Source organism: Silurus meridionalis, chromosome 7, assembly GCF_014805685.1.
Source record: "Silurus meridionalis isolate SWU-2019-XX chromosome 7, ASM1480568v1, whole genome shotgun sequence".
NCBI lineage: Eukaryota > Metazoa > Chordata > Actinopteri > Siluriformes > Siluridae > Silurus > Silurus meridionalis.
In genome coordinates this window covers 18,231,163-18,248,942 of record NC_060890.1, presented here as the reverse complement: position 1 = coordinate 18,248,942, position 17,780 = coordinate 18,231,163, and the positions used below count along the sequence as shown (strand labels likewise).

General features: G+C 36.5%; 1 protein-coding gene across 1 annotated transcript in view; it reads right to left on the bottom strand.

Moving 5' to 3' along the window:
- Nucleotides 1-17,780, bottom strand: part of prkcea (protein kinase C, epsilon a) — a 58,669-nt gene that overhangs the window by 12,288 nt on the left and 28,601 nt on the right. The window contains exons 3-11 of the mRNA XM_046853738.1: nt 14,272-14,437; nt 12,963-12,997; nt 12,661-12,746; nt 12,430-12,559; nt 11,868-12,010; nt 11,575-11,674; nt 11,003-11,211; nt 10,453-10,626; nt 1,590-1,744 (exon numbers count right to left, since the gene is read on the bottom strand). Coding sequence (XP_046709694.1) covers nt 1,590-1,744; nt 10,453-10,626; nt 11,003-11,211; nt 11,575-11,674; nt 11,868-12,010; nt 12,430-12,559; nt 12,661-12,746; nt 12,963-12,997; nt 14,272-14,437 — 1,198 coding nt within the window. The remainder of the gene's footprint in view (nt 1-1,589; nt 1,745-10,452; nt 10,627-11,002; nt 11,212-11,574; nt 11,675-11,867; nt 12,011-12,429; nt 12,560-12,660; nt 12,747-12,962; nt 12,998-14,271; nt 14,438-17,780) is intronic.

Here is a 17,780-nt window from a genome sequence, read left to right as displayed (position 1 = left end):
TTGCAAATCATCATTGAACTTTCATTACTACTGTTGTCAGTTATAAGCCTTATTCAGATAAGATTAGATTTGAATGAGCCTATGGTAAATCATTTGCAATTCTGCACTCTAGTGTTATACTTTTATCTCCCTGACAGGAATTACTAAACAAAAGACCAATACTACTGTTTTCTATTCTGATCTAGTCTCAGTTCTGTCCATATAAATACCGCAGTGATTTGCAGGTTTGGGAAAGTTTTTTTCACTGCTACTAATCACTGTATAAAATAATTATGGTCACTTTATGAATAAGCAGTTGTATCACTGACTAAATTGCCTATATTAGGTGCTGCATTATATATAATAAGTGTATCAGAAAAAGTGCTCTTTAGTTCATTGTAAATGCACAGATATGTAAATGAATTTCATTTTAAATGAATATAACATAAAGCTTAACATGGTTACTTTCTGAACAAACACAGATATAAACTGCTTACCTGTGCTCAAATATTCAATTAAATGTATGTTTTAATTTTTGAATGTGAGCACAAATGTCCAAAATGTGACATGACAGCTAGAAGTCAAGATGACAGTTATTCCATGCATTTTTGTGCTTGACATCTGTAAAAGCCCAGGTAATAATCAAAGTAAATGATGCTTTTGTGATTTTGAGGTGGGGCATTTGAAGAGCTGTCATCTACAGCCTCTTTAGTGCAAAGAAATCTAGATTCTGTCAAATGGGGGTGGGGTGTGGGGTGCATTTGTTCTGTTGAGTTTAAACAGGTTTATTTACTCCCCTTTACTTACCAATTCCCAATACATTTTCTGATAAAGTAAGTAAGTAAAGCTTTATTTCCTTTAGTTCCCCAGTTCATTAAAACTCTGCTATGACAGATAATGAAAATGTATAGTAAAACAACAGTGTATACTCAAAAAACCCCAACTCTGATGAATGTGTAGTGATTTGTAGTTAATAAGTACTATGAGAGATAAACTCAGAGCTGCACAGAAGATATGAAGACTCTGGATAAACCAGCAAAGTCAGCATTTTAAACCATAGATAGGAAAGCTTTCCTTTGAAAACTTTCTTAAGAATGGAGTAATGGGGAATGAAAGAAAGGCAAACATCTGTAGTTTGTCTCTAAACGCACAACAAGGTGACTGATAATAAGATAATAAAGATCTTTCCAGTTGCTGAATAAGTGTTCAAACTCTCAATGTTCATTTAGCCAAGGGTCCAACTTCCGTATTGTCAATCACCACTGTTGCTCTGAATAGTTGAATGGTTTGCAGAGAACAGATTTTTCCCTCTAGGCGAAACTTGCTCTCACGCCATGGAGCACCCACAGTGGCCCTCTTTTTGACTAAAGATGTTACAAATGACTAACTTTGTAAAGTAGAAAAATAGTAGACATTTTTGGCAGAACAGGTTCTCTTAGATTAGCAGGATAGCCTGGCTTGGCAGGCTGGATGAGGCTTGGTCACTGGGGTTATAATCAGTGCTTGCACTTTCAGGACAGGTTTAGGCTAATTATTGTTTCAGAGTTTATACATGGATTTTATGCATTAATATGGGATCTGTGCTGAAATGTATATACTCTGCAATGTACCTATAGATGACTCCATTTTGATGCAGAAACATGAGGGCAGAAGTGACTTCAGCAGCATAAAAACGGGAACGGGCCTCATCAAACTTCCGCGAGCGCTGGATCTGGAACATCAAGTCTCCTCCGTTCACATATTCCATAACAAAGAATAATCGATCCTGTGATGAGAAAAAGACAAAGACAGATAAGAGTCCAACTTTTTGAGAGGTGAGAGGAAACCAGATAACCTGGAAGAAACCCACACAGACAAAGAGGAAAATGGAGAACAAAACCTACATAGTAATCCAGGCATTGGAATGAACAGAAGACCCTGGAGCTGTGTGTTGACCAATGCTACCCATTACACCATTGTGCTGCTCTAATAATAGTCCCAATAATAGGATTTATATGATTTTGCAATTATGGCAATCTGGCATTTAATTTCAATTGGGCCTAAAAAACACTGAATCAGTAGATTTATAATAAAACATTCAAATTTAAATCTATGTTGCGCTGCTCCACCTATACATGGGAACATTATTTTCTAGACAGCACAAAATTTATTTGGCTAGAACAAGAAAATCAAGAAATTAGCAATGTACTTTTGTAATACGATTAACTAATGCCCATAGTGTCATGATAATATGTATAACAAGTTTCCTAATGCACCAGCATTGCTCTTGTGCAATGCAAATCCATTTCTGTTTTTCTGCAAGAACCACAATCACAAAGGGATAATAACAATAGGCGTTTAACAACGCAGCAGGATCAGCACGCTCTTTAATCCAGCCTGAAGAAGCTTCTCCCCCCCGGGGGAATAAGAAAAGGAAAGGTCGGCCTTCCTGCATTCCTGTTTGCTGATGTGGGAAATTGTGGGGGAACATGTACAGATATACACTGCGCTATTTCTCATCACATGCCATTGTTTTTTCATATGGCTTGCAATAAGGAAGGTGACACACATATTTTATAATGTCCTTACAGTCAAACAATGCCATATGATTGCCAAAGAGGAAGAGCCTTCCAGTATAGTTAAGTAAGATCTGCTGTTCTGTTTTGAAATATCTTACTGACAATGAACTACACACTCATGCGTCAAAGTCATACAACTTCTAAGGATGTGTGTAGACAGGCAGTAACACTTAAGTCTGCTCAGTCTATTAATTCGAACTTTAGTTTATTGTGTAAATCAAGATTCACTATTACTATTTAGTACAAGGAAGGTTATACAGCATAATATCACACATTCTAGGGCTTCTTTAGGCAGCCAAGAAACATTTACGTATTCACTCTCAAGAAAGCCTTAATAGTTCTATGTTTTCTCTCTGGAGAAAACATTAAATGCACTATGTTGGACCATACTACTGTGTATTGTCTGTCAGACAGTATTACAAATAGAAGCCTAATAAAAAAGTTATATTGTGGGGACATATTGGAAACCAATTTTATTTTTTATGCGATAGCTGAGCACTATACTTACAGTGTTAAAAAGTCATAAAACATACAACATTAAATAAAAACTGCCACACTCCTCTAAATGACAGGAAATGGATGGACATGAGTGTCCATGTTTTTCAAAGCGGGGGTTTAGTGTTATTTTACCAGTAGTGAATACCACACATTTAAAATAAGTCATAGATTTACAAACTTATGTAAACAAATATTTTGAATGGTTTGTGTGGTAAGCCCAAAGCTTCATGCAGAGACAGCTGAGACAGCTAAGTGAAGCAACCACATTTTTTACAATTATTTATGTTACTGCCTGCTGGCCTAGCAAGGGCCACGACCAACAATAAATCAAAGCTCACTTAGGGTCTCTAAACAGCATGCTGGCCATTTTGTTACAACGCTATTAATATGACACAAAATGTTTAGAACCTTGCAAAACAATATATTTGCTTAGCGTTCTGTAGGTTGAATAAAAATTTTAAGAATAAAAGCATCCAGTAGTTCCAATAAATAAACCAAAAGCCAAATGTTTGAGGAAACCTGTCCATCACAACCCATATATACTTAATATATATATATATATTTAATTAAGTTTTATTTGAATACTGCTTTTAACAATGGACATTGTGCCAAAGCAGCTCAGCTTTGCAGAAATAAAGAGGTTATACAGTTGGAATGTATAGGTTTTCCCTCAGGTGATATGTTTTATCATTGTTTAGGTGTACTGTTCAATGATGTCTTCATTTTCCTTACTTGGAATGGTGGAAACCATTGTTATACTTAATAGGTTTGAGCACCTGAGTCAAGTAAAGGGAAATCCAGAGCCTCATTTGAGATAATTGGGTAAAAAAAGAGAAAATTCCACCTGGAAGGGGTGCCAGAGACATCGTTCACACTTTGTGTAGTTTAGAACAGCTAATCTGCCTACCTACATGTTTTTGGACGGTGGGAGGAAACAGGATAACCAGTAGGAAAAATCACACAAACTCTGAACAAACATTAACCTGAGCTCTTGGTCAAACCCAAGGTCCTTTACTTAAGGTTAAGTAAAAACTATTAAATATTATTTATTATTCATTAACACAGTCCACATCTCTTACATTAGCACAAGCACATTATACTGTCTACTTCATGTCCAGTACATTGAGAATGTACTGTGCTTTATATAGAAAACAATTTCAAACAGGATGCTTAGAAATTGTTTGAATGTGCCAAGAATCCTGAAGGAGGTCCACCCAATCAAATGTGAACAAACAGTGCCTGCTCCTAATTAGAAACAGACAAATAATGTCTTCCGGGTGGTGTGAGTTGCAGCAGTACAGCTCAGATTGGGAGATAGCAGAGTAGACATGGCCCAACAGATCAACAGTACAGACTCTCTACTGTCTGAAACAGCATGATTAACAAAACTGAAAGCAACAAAAAAACAACCAAGTGCTAAGTGTTTAAATTCATGGGACATACCACATTAACTGCGAGTGCTTCATAATTTTAAGAAAAAAAATTATGTGTAGCAAAAATCGAGAGGAAGCAAAATGCGGAAGCAGAGCCGAACAATCAGTAACACAGAGACAATCTTTCTGATAGTGCCAAGTACCGTCAAGAGCGTAATGAAACAGAAAAGTGAAAGAGGGAAACAAAGTTCCAAAAATATATTCTCACGTATAGTGATATGACTTAAAGCATGTTTATTAATCTATGAGAGCAGAAAAAAAAATGATGGAAAACCTTACCCTCTTTTTATTTTTGTTGAATAGTATACAAAATGCAGGACATATTTTCTGAGAAAATAATGTTTTGACAATAATAAATATTTTACTTATTTAACTGAAGATGCAGCAAGCCCTGCCTCCTCTCTATTTTCATTTAAGTGGTTGTCAAATCTTACCAGACATAATAATTTCTGCCCCCTGGGCAGACTCTATGAAAGTAAAGAATAAAAAAAGGTTAAAACAGATAAAATGAGTGTATCAGCCACAATGTCAATTATCATTGAATGCAAGTCGCAAGTACCACAAAGCAATAAGGACTTCTAGAAAACACACACTTGACAAGACAACATACAAACACAATGCAACCCATAACAGTCCTGGCAAAGGTCTACAAATAAGTTTGAGGTTTGTGGTTTTAAAGTCCAACTGTAACACCAAATCTGGTCTACCTCTCTCCAAGTGTTTTCTTTTTTAGAGTGGACATATGAAAATTTGCAAAGACATGATTAACTGAAAGTTGTATTTGCTCAAGTAGTAATAGAAAAAATACAGGTACAAGATTTATATCAAAGTTAAACTTCCATAGTTCTACAATTATTTATCAAACACTAAAGAAGCCAGTGAAGACAGGAAAGCTTAGAAAACAGGCAGGAACAAGTTTGAATCAGCAAGCAACAAGCATACAGATACAATGAACTTATCTTTGTTTTACTTGTGCTTTGGATTACTGAACCTAAACTTATACAGGTCCATGGGGCAGGCTCAAGTTTTCCTAAAGAACCTAAACTTATACACTAATTTCACATTCTACTGAAATAGACTAAAGAAAAAACAAGAACAAACACCCACACACAACCACACACCAAAACCTCCCACTTCCTTCTCCTAATAATCCAGTACTGCATTTTCTGTATTTGTATATGAAAGCCAGATTGACTTTTATATTTTAACAGCTCTTCTTTTTTTTTTTTTCTAAAACATTAAGCAAAAGCCATTTAAGTAAAAATTACCACCGAAAGTGGCTTAAAGTAAACTGTGATTGAAAACAAACATTCCATTCCAAGTGAAATTCAAGAATCAATTTATTTTATTTTATTTAGGCCCAGAGTGACTTATGAACTTGAACTTGGACAGTCTGCACAAGGGAACAAGTCTGCACAAATCTGAACAAAATAAAAAAATACAGTCTGCACAACTGAACCAAATTAATAAGCTTCAACACAAATTTGTATCTTTCCAGCTCTGTCTACACATTTCTTTTGTGTGTGTTTGTGTGTGTGTAGATGAAGTACACAAAGCATGTACTTGAGTAAAAGTAGAGATACAGTAGGCAAAATATTACTCCAGTGAAAGTAAAAGTGTTCCCTTTAACTTGAACTAAAAAGTGCAAAAGTATTTGGCTTTAAATGTACTTTAGTATACAAGTAGTATGATTTATTACGGATATAATGGCCTATTATCATTTTTATCATAAGACTGTTGCTTAATCAACTCAGTTTATGTGAAAAGACTCTAATGTTACTCTTAGCACACCAGTCTATTAATAGAATATGAATGAGTCAAACAATGATTGATATATAATAAGTTATCATGAGCCCAAAACCTTCTATTCAACAACTTAACAAAATTATTCAATCATTTACTCTTCTCAAAATGTTCTGCTTGCTGTTGAACTGATGCTGAACTGATGTTTGTGTTAAGTAGATACCACCAACCGGCAGTAGCGGTTCTAGCTTGAATGATGCCCTGGCGAACCATGTCATGACCCAACGGCTCCCCCATTTAATCGTTTCAGCTTTGAAAAAGTAAGACATATTGTCAGTGCAGTTCATGAATTTGGATACATTTCTGAGAGCTTTCTTTCATGTATAAATAATCACCCTAAATGCATTTATTGCACAATTAAATACATGTCATTACGCACAATTTATCAAACTCTCAGAACCAGGAACCATACAACTCCTTGGCTAATTGTAGTCATAAGATACATACAACATAAATATCCTTATAATATATTTCTTTTAAATGAGCCTTTTAAACTACACTGGAGATTGCCCTTACTGAACTCAGTTCTGGACATATTCAGTACAATCACAGAAAACCTTTATGACATCAACTCAATTAAAGGTAACCAAGTCCATAAGTGCTAGTTTAATTACAATACAACTAAACTAGTTAGGTTGTAATTGTTTTGTTGTAATTGTTTGTTTTGGCTTATTCAACATTTAAAACACCACACCGGCACAGAAGATCCCACAGGCTGTGTGTCTCTCTGTCCCCAGTCAGTGTGGAAAAGACCAACGAACTCAAGGATGTACTAACTGACATCTTTAACATTTCTCCGAGTCAAACAGTCGTTCCAAAGTGTTTCAAGGCCACCCCAAATATTCAGTCCCAAAGTGGCCGCACCTATCCAGCCACAACAACAACCAGCCCGTTGCACTGACCCCCATCATTATGAAGTGCTTCGAGCGACTGGTCATGCAGCACATAAAATCCCACGACCCGTTCCAGTTTGCATATAGAACCAACAGGTCTAAGGAGGATGCCATCTCAGCCGCTCTCCATCTATCCCTTACACACCTGGGCTACAAAGACTCCTATGTGCGAATACTGCTCTTGGATTTTAGTTCAGCAATCAACACAATCATCCCCCAGCAGCTAATAAACAAACTGAGTCACCTGGGACTCAACTCCCCTCTCTGAAACTTGGTGCTGGACTTCTTATCAGAGAGACCACAAAATGTACTGGTTGGTAAAAAGACCATCACGCTAAGCACAGGGGCAGAATAGCTGCTCAAAGCTCACACCCATCAAATCTCCACTTCAGCCTCCTCCATTCAGTGAGAAGGAACCTTTGCTTTCAGGCTCGCTCCACAAGACTTTCAATCAGCTTCATCCATCAGGTCGTCAGGATGCTGAACTCTGTCCATTACCTCCCCCTGCTCCCACCTACTCCTGAACTTTACAGCTCACTATACACTTCTTTAATGCACATATGACACTTTATACTCTCTGCAGAATTCTGCACAAATAGACCTGTTTACAAACACCCATTTAAAAACCATTACATGTACAAATTCTTTCAATCTGACGCTGTTGCACTTTTACACTTTCTGTACTACTGTCATACTGCTCTATCTGTCTTGCACCATACAAACGCCTTTTTACTCTTCAGTATGTTTACATATACTAGGATGTACATTTGCACCTTACACAGATGTTTATGAGATATATTCACCTGGCTTATTTATATATATATTCACTGCTGTTACCTCATACAAAATCTGTTCTATATTGCACTGACTGCCTATACAAACTTTCTATATTGCATTAACAGTGGAAGCACTTGACTAGAGAGAAGAGAAACTGTATTTCTATTCCTCTGTATGTCTGCACATATGGTGGCATTGACCAATAAAAACCTTGAACTTTGAAAACCTTGAACATCATACCGAGATGAATGATAGAGCTGCATACCCAGCTTTAACTTTTACACGTTTCTCCCCTACTTCTGTCCTCTTTTTCTGAATTGGGTTCCTGAGGGTTTAGACTTTTTTTTTTGTCATTCATAATTTCAATTTGGATGCAGCTCTCTTTAGTCAAGTCAAGAAGCTTTTATTGTCATTTCAACCGTATATAGCTGACGCAGTACGCATCGAAATAAGACAACGTTCCTCCAGAACAACATAAAGCTACATAACAGAAAACACAGAGCTAAGGACTAGTAAGTGTCCTCGGCACCTACAGTGCATCGTTTGCAACCTGGTGCAAACAGTCCAAAACAGACACTGCAAAGACAACACAAGACAATGTAGGACGAATACACAAAACACGAAATAGCGCCGCCAGACTGACATGACGTCACTCCAGGTCTTGTCAGTTCTCCCAGCGGAAACCCTGAAGACCGAGGTGATGTCATCTCTGCCTCTCCTTTCTGAGCGTATGAGTGAGGGAACTTCTCTGGACGGTGGGTGCACACTCCAAGTCCGACCAGGTTCATTGACCGTGACATGATATAATAATTGAAGCGTCAGTGCAAATGAGAGCGCTCATTCTACTCTGACTGGTTGCTTGCTGGGTGATTGACCAGTTATATTTGACTTTGAAATGTAGGGAAGTTAATGTATAAGTCTCCTCAAAAAGAAATATTGAGTAAAGTACAGACACACACAAAAAAAAAAGACTTAAGTACAGTAATGAATTACATTTACTTCGTTACTGGCCACCGCTGGTGTGTGTGTGGTGTGTGGGTGTGTGTGTGTGTGTGTGTGTGTGTGTGTGTGTGTGTGTGGGTTGAAGGGGGAAATTAAGTGTAGCTTAGTTGTTAGTTGCTACTTGTTTTGGACTTCTGATCAGAAGGGCACAAGCTCAATTCCTAGTACCACCAGGCTGCAACTGCTGAGCTTCTAAACAAGGCCCTTAACCCGCAACTGCTCAGTAGTATAAATAAGGTAATTGTATAATTGTTAGTCGCTCTGGATAAGGCTGTAATTATAAATTTTTTTGGTTCTTTAAACCTGCTTGACCCTGATCCTTCTCTTTACCCCCGAGCTATCATGCGAACATCATAAACACCATAAAGCCATTAAAAGTTCGTCACTCCAGCTCTGCACAGCTCATCTCAACTGCCATTCCTTCACCGCCCTTCTCATCTTATCCTCTCCTGCTTTGGTGCTTTCTCTCTGCACCAACATGTCTCTCTGTGGTCCTAACAGGCCCTTTTAGAACCCGCTATGTAACATTATTTACATTGCTGTGCTGTAATTATGACTGATAAGAGTGTGGCTGCGATTCCAGTTCTGATTAAGCACAGCGCCTGCAGTTCATCTGGAGTTCAACCTTGATCACTTCATCTCTTTATTTTCCTCTTTTCCTCTCCGCTTTGGATTTTTTTCTAGTCGTGTTTGCTATTTGTGTGTTCCAACATGCTGTTTCGTAACTGCCCAACTACTCTCATTAAAATGAATGTAAAAGTGAGTGGAGGCAGCAAACAACAGGTCTGAAATGTCAATTAGAGTTTTATAATGTGGCATTGCTAACAGAAATAAAACAGGCTGTAATTACTTAACTATTATTTTATTCACATTTCATGCAAATTGTGCAACCTTCACAATTCTTACCATCAACTAGACTGGATTAGAAACAATAAAATCCAAATTCATTCTCACACTGCATTTGAGCTATTAAAGAAAATCTGACACATTTCCTGCACAATTCTGCATATCAAAGCACAAAAGCATGACACTAAACCACTGACTTCAAACCCTGCTAAAAAGTGATTCCACGAACTTGCTTTGTTTCCTTCCTGCTGTAGAATAAGCCTAAAGCTACATCGCCCCCTTCTGGTAACAATCAATAATCTGTGCTTATTCCTGATGTCTGAATTGAGTTGTGTGCAATTTTGATAATAAATCCAATTAACAAGTGTGGGGAAACATAAAAAAAAAATCGAATGATACATCAGACATGGTCACATGGTTATAATTCGCAAAGCAGACTCTAATTCTAATAATCAGACTTTCATTACATAATCAGATTTGACCTGCTATAAGAACAAAGCTGACAGCTACAAGATATGAGAGAAATCTCACTACCTGGTACTATAAATGTGTTCTGAACTTAATTGTGGCATGCCTATATGCTGGTTAAATGAGCTGGATGTGGTTGAGTATTGCTTAACATGTCCTATATATATATATATATATATATATATATATATATACCTTGGTCTGAAAGCAGCAGTATAGCTGGGTCAGGTAGGGGTGTTTTCTGGCCAGAGCAAGGATGCGCTTCTCAGTCAGAGTGCAGTCGACATCATCATCCTGCAGGATGACGTCTTTCTTCAAGACCTTCACAGCATACACCTCATCTGTGCCTCTCAGTTCAGCTAGCATGACCTGAAAGGGAAAAATAGGAGACATCAATTTTTATTTATATATTTATTTTTATTACACACATATCTTTGTATGCTAGCTACATTTAGAGCTTTCTACACTATGAAGTAATATTTTAATAGATTTTGCTCCTTTGTACTGTATAATAAATACTAGAGTTTCAACCCTACAAGTGAAGCAGTGTATCAATACGTAAATCAATATATTATACATGCACACACACATACATATGTTTCTATTAATCCTTTTTCATAATGTGTGATAAAATGCTATATAATGACAATATTTATATGTTGCATATCTTTTAAATTGAGAGTAAACTTTTTTACATTTGTACTAGATTCTGTATTACATAATGCCAAAATAAATTATTTCCCACCTTTCCAAAGCTCCCTTTGCCCAGCACTTTAATAAAGGAAAAGTTATCAAGGTTCATCCTCTTTGACTGAAAACTCTTTATATCTCCATTCTCATGGCCCTCGTTCACTGTGCCTTGAAGCCCAGTGGCCACTGAAGAAGAGGACGAGGAAGACTTGTGCTCTTGACCAAATGACAAAGCCTTACGTATGCTCTCAAGCTCAGCCAGCTCTGAGAAAGAAAGTAAATGAAACAGTGCATTACTTAATACATAGAAGAAATGCTGCAGGTTGATACCACAAATATAATTGATTTAGGATATTTTAAAGCAAATTTGTAAAAAGGAAAACATGGTGACACATGAAAGCTCAAATATACTATAATGGCAAAAATCCTATCCAATCTCTACCTACTACATACAGACTAAAATGTTATAACATTGATGTTTTAAAGAACAACAATATCCCCAGATTATCCCCAGACAAAAGTCTGTTATTTAGTATAAACTTTTTACTTTGTAAATTGGCATTTTAAAACAGTGGATTATAATCAGACTAAAGACACTAAAGAAATAAAGTATAAACTGTTCTTTACCCTGTTCACAGGGTGATGTCGGAGCTGATTTGCAGCGATCTGAGTCTTCTGATGAGGCTTGCTCTGATGTGGCTGGCTGAGCGTCCTGTCCTGGAGTCAACTTTATACAAAACAGAAACATTAAAGTGTATTTTACTATTATTACTGTCCTTTTCTATCTATCACTATCTATCTTATTTCATAGGTAACTTCTTCTTCTTCTTCTTCTTCATCAATTACTGTCATTCGTTAAAAAAAATAGAACCATGTTCATAACACAGTTATCACAGTTATAAAGGCTGAGCTGTATTTACCTTTTTCCTGCGCTGAGTGCTGTTAGAAATCTTGTCTGGTGTCACTCCGAGATCAGACAAAACCTTAGCAATTCCTCTTGCATCTACCCCACAGTTAGGAGCTACATTGGTCTCACAACGCCGGTGAACGTTCATTTTACAAACTGCAACATGGGAAGAAAAAAATATTTAACAAGATAGAAAAATCATTTTTAATCAAAAATCAATGTTTTGATTAATTTCAGAAACCTTAAGACTTCAAGCTTAATCAATCACAAGGACTGAATTAGGCTTTTATAGATGAAGATCCCAGGGGGCACTTTAATGAATGAAGATCCCAGGGGGCACTATTACTCAAATTAATTTTGGATCGTTGATCCGGAGGATCTGGCATTGGCCGACTCTGGTTAGATCTGACTAATATCTAAAATTGATCACAAATTGTACAGTAATGTGTGAATTTAAAGTACGGTGAAATGTTCTCAATGTTATTATATTGGTTTTCTTGCATTATCAATTACCCCCCCCCCCCCCACCAAAAAAAAGAAAAATATGTAAAACACATTCCTCACAACACCCTTACCTTTGCACTGCAGCCCTTGCCGCATCAGCCCCCAAAGTAAGGAGCCGCAATGGTCGCAGAAGGTCGGTACTTTATAATTGTGAATGCTGAACTTGTGAGGCATGTTTACACTGAAGCGCTGAGAGCCAACCTGTGTGCAGAAATGACATCCATAACACTTATTATTCATTCATTGTTCTTAAAAAAAAAAAAAGTACTATAAAAGACTACGAAATCTGAGTGAAGATTAACCTCCTCTGGAGTGTCATCCTTTTTTAGGCCTGGACACTTTGTAATGATGAGCTCATGGCATCTTTTATGAACTACACAGGTGCAAACTGTAAAAATATAATATATAAAATTATTTATATATATATATATATATATATATATATATATATATATATATATATATATATATATATATATATAAACCACTATATGAGTATTAACATTTATTGCAAGTATACTCAATATATCTTTTTTCTCTAAATTAAAACAGGTTAGAGTATTGTAAAGAAAACTAAGGAGATGTAAAGGTTATAGGTTCCAACCTTGACACTGATATCCTTGTTTTCCTAATACACCCCTGCAAATGAACACAGAAAACACATGTTAGACTAACCAGATATCACGCTCTGTCAACACGTATACATGTCTGAATTTTCCACACCACAAAACGTGTAAAGGCTTTTGTGAGCAGTAGAGGACGCCATTTGCTCAACAAAACCCTGTTGCACAATGCTTACTGATGTAGAAAAAAGACAACATTGTATAGTGATACACACAGACACACTGTTGTTTGGTGTCACACAGGTACACAGTTATGCAAATTGACTAACTGCACGGCCTTGAGACCAAAAAAAAAAACCAAACAGCCGAGGGCTAAAAATATTCACAGCTGTCTCCCTACTCCATCAGCACATCTTATTGCGTCCAGAAGGGACTTGCTGAAATAGATGTCTATATCACATTAGCCTATAGTATAGAAATGTAGAAGGAAAATGCGATTAATAATTAAAGTCTAATTTATCTGTAAAATAAATAAAGCTAAGGCCATTTATGTTATTCTAGTATTTTATTGTATCTGTTGTGTATCTTTAGAAGCATTAAAATGACATTTCTGTACATTCAAAATATAAAATATATAATATACTCCATAAACTGTTACCATCATCCTTTATTACATTAACTCGGTACTGATTGAAAACCCAACATATTTTTATTTTTGATTTCTGGCATCAACATTTAGAAATTTGCATAAAAACAGGTAGATGGAAATACCAAGAGATGAACAGATTAGAGAGAGAGAGAGAGAGAGAGAGAGAGAGAGAGAGAGAGAGAGAGAGAGAGAGAGAGAGAGAGAGATAGAAAGAGAGAAGAAGATGTATATGTTCAAAGTAATCTGATAACTCTAAAGAAATACAGGCAATAATTCAATCAACGTGCACACATTTCAATAATCCGATCACAGTAAAATCTGTGGTCTACAAGAATAAACTATTACTAGCATTTATTTTAGCAGAACATTGTTTATTGTCAAACTAAACAAACTACGGTATATTTTTCTTTCATTAATGATGAGTTGCAGTTCAGTTGGCAACTGGCTCAAAGTTTCAGGGTTTGATTAAAAGGCAAACACTGATCTGGGAGTTTTACGGTTACAGATTTCAAATCCTTTTTTGAGCTGTTGTAATACTGGATTTTTTTTAATTTTTTGCCCAAAAGTTATGGCTGGTTCAGTTAATTAAATCATTTTATAGTTGTGTGCCAGAGAGAGAGAGAGAGAGAGAGAGAGAGAGAGAGAGAGAGAGAGAGAGAGAGAGAGAGAGAGAGAGAGAGAGAGAGAGAGAGAGACCTTACCAAATGAAGTCACGACAGTGGGAGCAGTAGGTGGGCTGTCTCAAGTAAGTAGCCATAAACTTGTGTCCATTCACCTGATGGACACGTCTGCGTACTGCTCCCTGACGCTTACGGGGCCGCATCCGCTCACGGAACACTCGTTCTTCATTTTCCCCAGATGCAGCAGCTGTCAGACACAGATTGAAATAAAGATTAAATTACCCAAGAATTTAGACAATGAGACAGAGCAGAGCAGACGTGTTACTGTAATGATGTAATCTCTTACATAGAGCTTATAGAACAAAGTATACAAGATGTTCAAATTCTGAAACACTGCTCATGTGCCAGTAGCTAACAATAAAGTATATTATAAAAAAAAAAAACTCTATGTACAGTAATGCCACAGTCTAAACAACAATAACGATAACAAGTAATGATTGACTCTTATTAAATACATAAAATGCAGGGACAACATGGAAGTGTCTAAGTCAGTTTTAACCCCAGATTGACTACTTTCCTTCTACATCTGACCACACACTTATACACACTCTCTCACATAGAGGCAGAAATATCTTATGCTGTAACCTGCATATGGGAAACACACCCTATGCTGAATTATCCCTCTTTAAAATTGAGTAAAATGGAGTATGAGATCACCATAGGCAGCAGAGTATAATAACAAACACATCTTTCATTCCTCCTACTAAGAGCTCTCCTGAAGGTTGTACAATGTGTTTTTGTGTGAGAGAGAGATAGAGAGAGGAGTTTGTAGAGAGGAAGAGAAAGAGAGACCTAAAGCCTGAGAGCACCTGACTCAGCCATGTGCTCTGCTTAGCCATGTGCCTTAACGCAGGTCAAATCACGCAGCCTGAGGGAAATTACAATACATGGAGAAAACATTGTGTGTGCATAACACATGCACAACTGAGCATCGGGACTGGCATAACATCTATTCTGTCCCAAGGAGAGTTTGAATAAAATACAAACCCGGTTTAATTTTTATCTGATTTGCTGTATTTTGATATTTTTATGCTCTGATTTTTGGGTTCAACTTGTACGAAAGATTGTCATGCCACGGCTGATTCACATTCAAAATGTAATTAAACTGTGTATCAGGTTTGGATTAAATCTGATTATTTGTTTGCTTGTATGTGAATTTGCTGATCATTATTAGTAATTAGATCATTGTGATTCTGTTTACTAGTAATCAGGTAAACAGCCGCCATTGTTACAATTTGACATGCTATAATTTATGATTATTCAAGTTTATTTGGTTTCTTTTCGGTGAAATTTGCTTCATAGATTAGACAGAATTTGTATCCAATGCCTGTGTTGTTGGATGAATTGGACTCCAAAGCTGGTACGTTGTTCTGTGTGGTCGTGTGTGTGCATTTGTGTAGATGCCTTAATATGAACTGGACAAGCAACCCTTCCTTTTACAACAAAGTTTCCAGGAATTGAAAATCATATTGTGGCTGGTGTCTTGTTTGACCTACTTTTACAAACATATGCACCATAATCATCTGTTGCCTCTTTTTCAGCTTCATAAAAGTGATCTGCTGGAATGTGCTTTATATTTGCATATGTTTTGTTGGGTATTTTGCACTAAGGGCAGATGCTGAGGAGAAGGAGGAGAAGGAGGAGGAGGAAGGGACTTAAGAGGGATAGATGTGCTTACATAATGTATTATCTGATTAGAAAGCAAACTATAACAGTGCAGACAAACAAATTACAAATCATCAGTAATGCCTAAGCTATCACACATTTTCACATTGCACACAAAATCACAAACAAATAGACATTTAAGACAGACATTTAAAAGGAACCATACAAGAAATACATTGGTACTGACAAGGCTTTAATGCATCTAATATGTTTTTATAAATAGCAACTGCAAAAATGACATACTTGACATCATCAAGAATCATGGTTTACATATAAATGCACACATACAGCCATGTGACACCCACTGTGAATTCTATGGTTTTACAAATAAGGTCATAAAAAGCTGGTCCTTAGCAGGTCTAAGAATTAGGAAAATCATCATCATCCTAAGATCAACAGCACATGACACAATACACTCTGTCATTATTAACTTTACAAATATATATATATATATATATATATATATATATATATATATATATATATATATATATATATATATATAAAAGAATACACCTTTACTGCTTCAGTAAGATTTAAGAGGTTAAGTAGCAGCCAGGTGCTGCTAATTAAAAGCCCTTGATTAAGTGATCATCAGCGAGTGTGAGGACCTCTATTCAAGCCCAAGTTTTAGAAGTTTTGCTAACACGATTACAAGGAGGAAAGAAATCAGCAACAACTTTTAAACTTGTGCTGCCCCTAAATCTGGGAAGAGTTAGAAGGCCATTTCCAAACAATTTAAAGATTATTTACAGTGAGAAAGGTTATTCAAGTGGAAAACATTTATGACAGTTGTCAACCTTCCCAGAATTGGACACCGCAGCAAATTGTTGCCTTGCACTGTTTGCAGCAAGTTGCACAGGATGCACTTTATGTGGCGAGGACACTTACTAGTCTTTAGCCCTGTGTTTTCTGTGATTGTTGTTGTATGTAGCACCAGGGTTCAGAAGGAATGTTGTTTAATTTCACTGTGTACTGCGTCAGCTATATATGGCTGAAATGACAATAAAAGCTTCTTGACTTGAGAAGCCAACCAACCTACATATACAATACATATACAAACTTTTAAACATTTGTGTGTGCGTGTGTGCATGTGTGCGTGTATATGAATTCAGATACTTAATGATATAATTCTATATATCTATAATTTACATCTAGAATCTTTTCATCTTGTTTATGATAAAATATGCAAAATAAAAAACCTTCTATGAGAAAATGTTAAAACATTTGAATAATAGTGTATGTGAGAAAATGTTAATGTGCATCAGTGCCTGCAAATGATATATGCTTTAGCACTCTTCTTAGACCTCAGATGTTCAAAGGATGTTCTGATGTTCTTTTAGGTGTTCTTATGTTTTACTATGAAACAAGTCTATGGTAATCTCCCTTTCTCTCTCTCTCACACACACACACACACACACACAAAAGCATCACCTGTAGATACATAAAGGCATGACCACATTCAGCAGATGGAATTCAAAAACAAACTGTATAAACAAATTGGTGCATTTAAAAGGAGTTTCCATCTACATCGCTTTGCTAAATCTCTGCATAAAGAAGAACATAAGGCTTTTTGCCAAGATGGAAAACTGGCATGCCAATAAAGCATGATGTAACCAATAGAAATGGAAATTCTTTTTTTTAAATAAGCAATGACATTCCAAGTGCTTACACCATACCTTAAAAAATGCTCCAATGTCTGGCAGCTCAGATGTCCAAACATAATGTAACCTCAAAACGGTGCGGTTTCTCCACAACCACATGATCTTACTGCTTAACATTTACATGATTCAACACCTAACTGACAATCAGGATTATGACTAACAGCTTTTATTATTATTACTTTGGGCATCTTACTGCTTCAT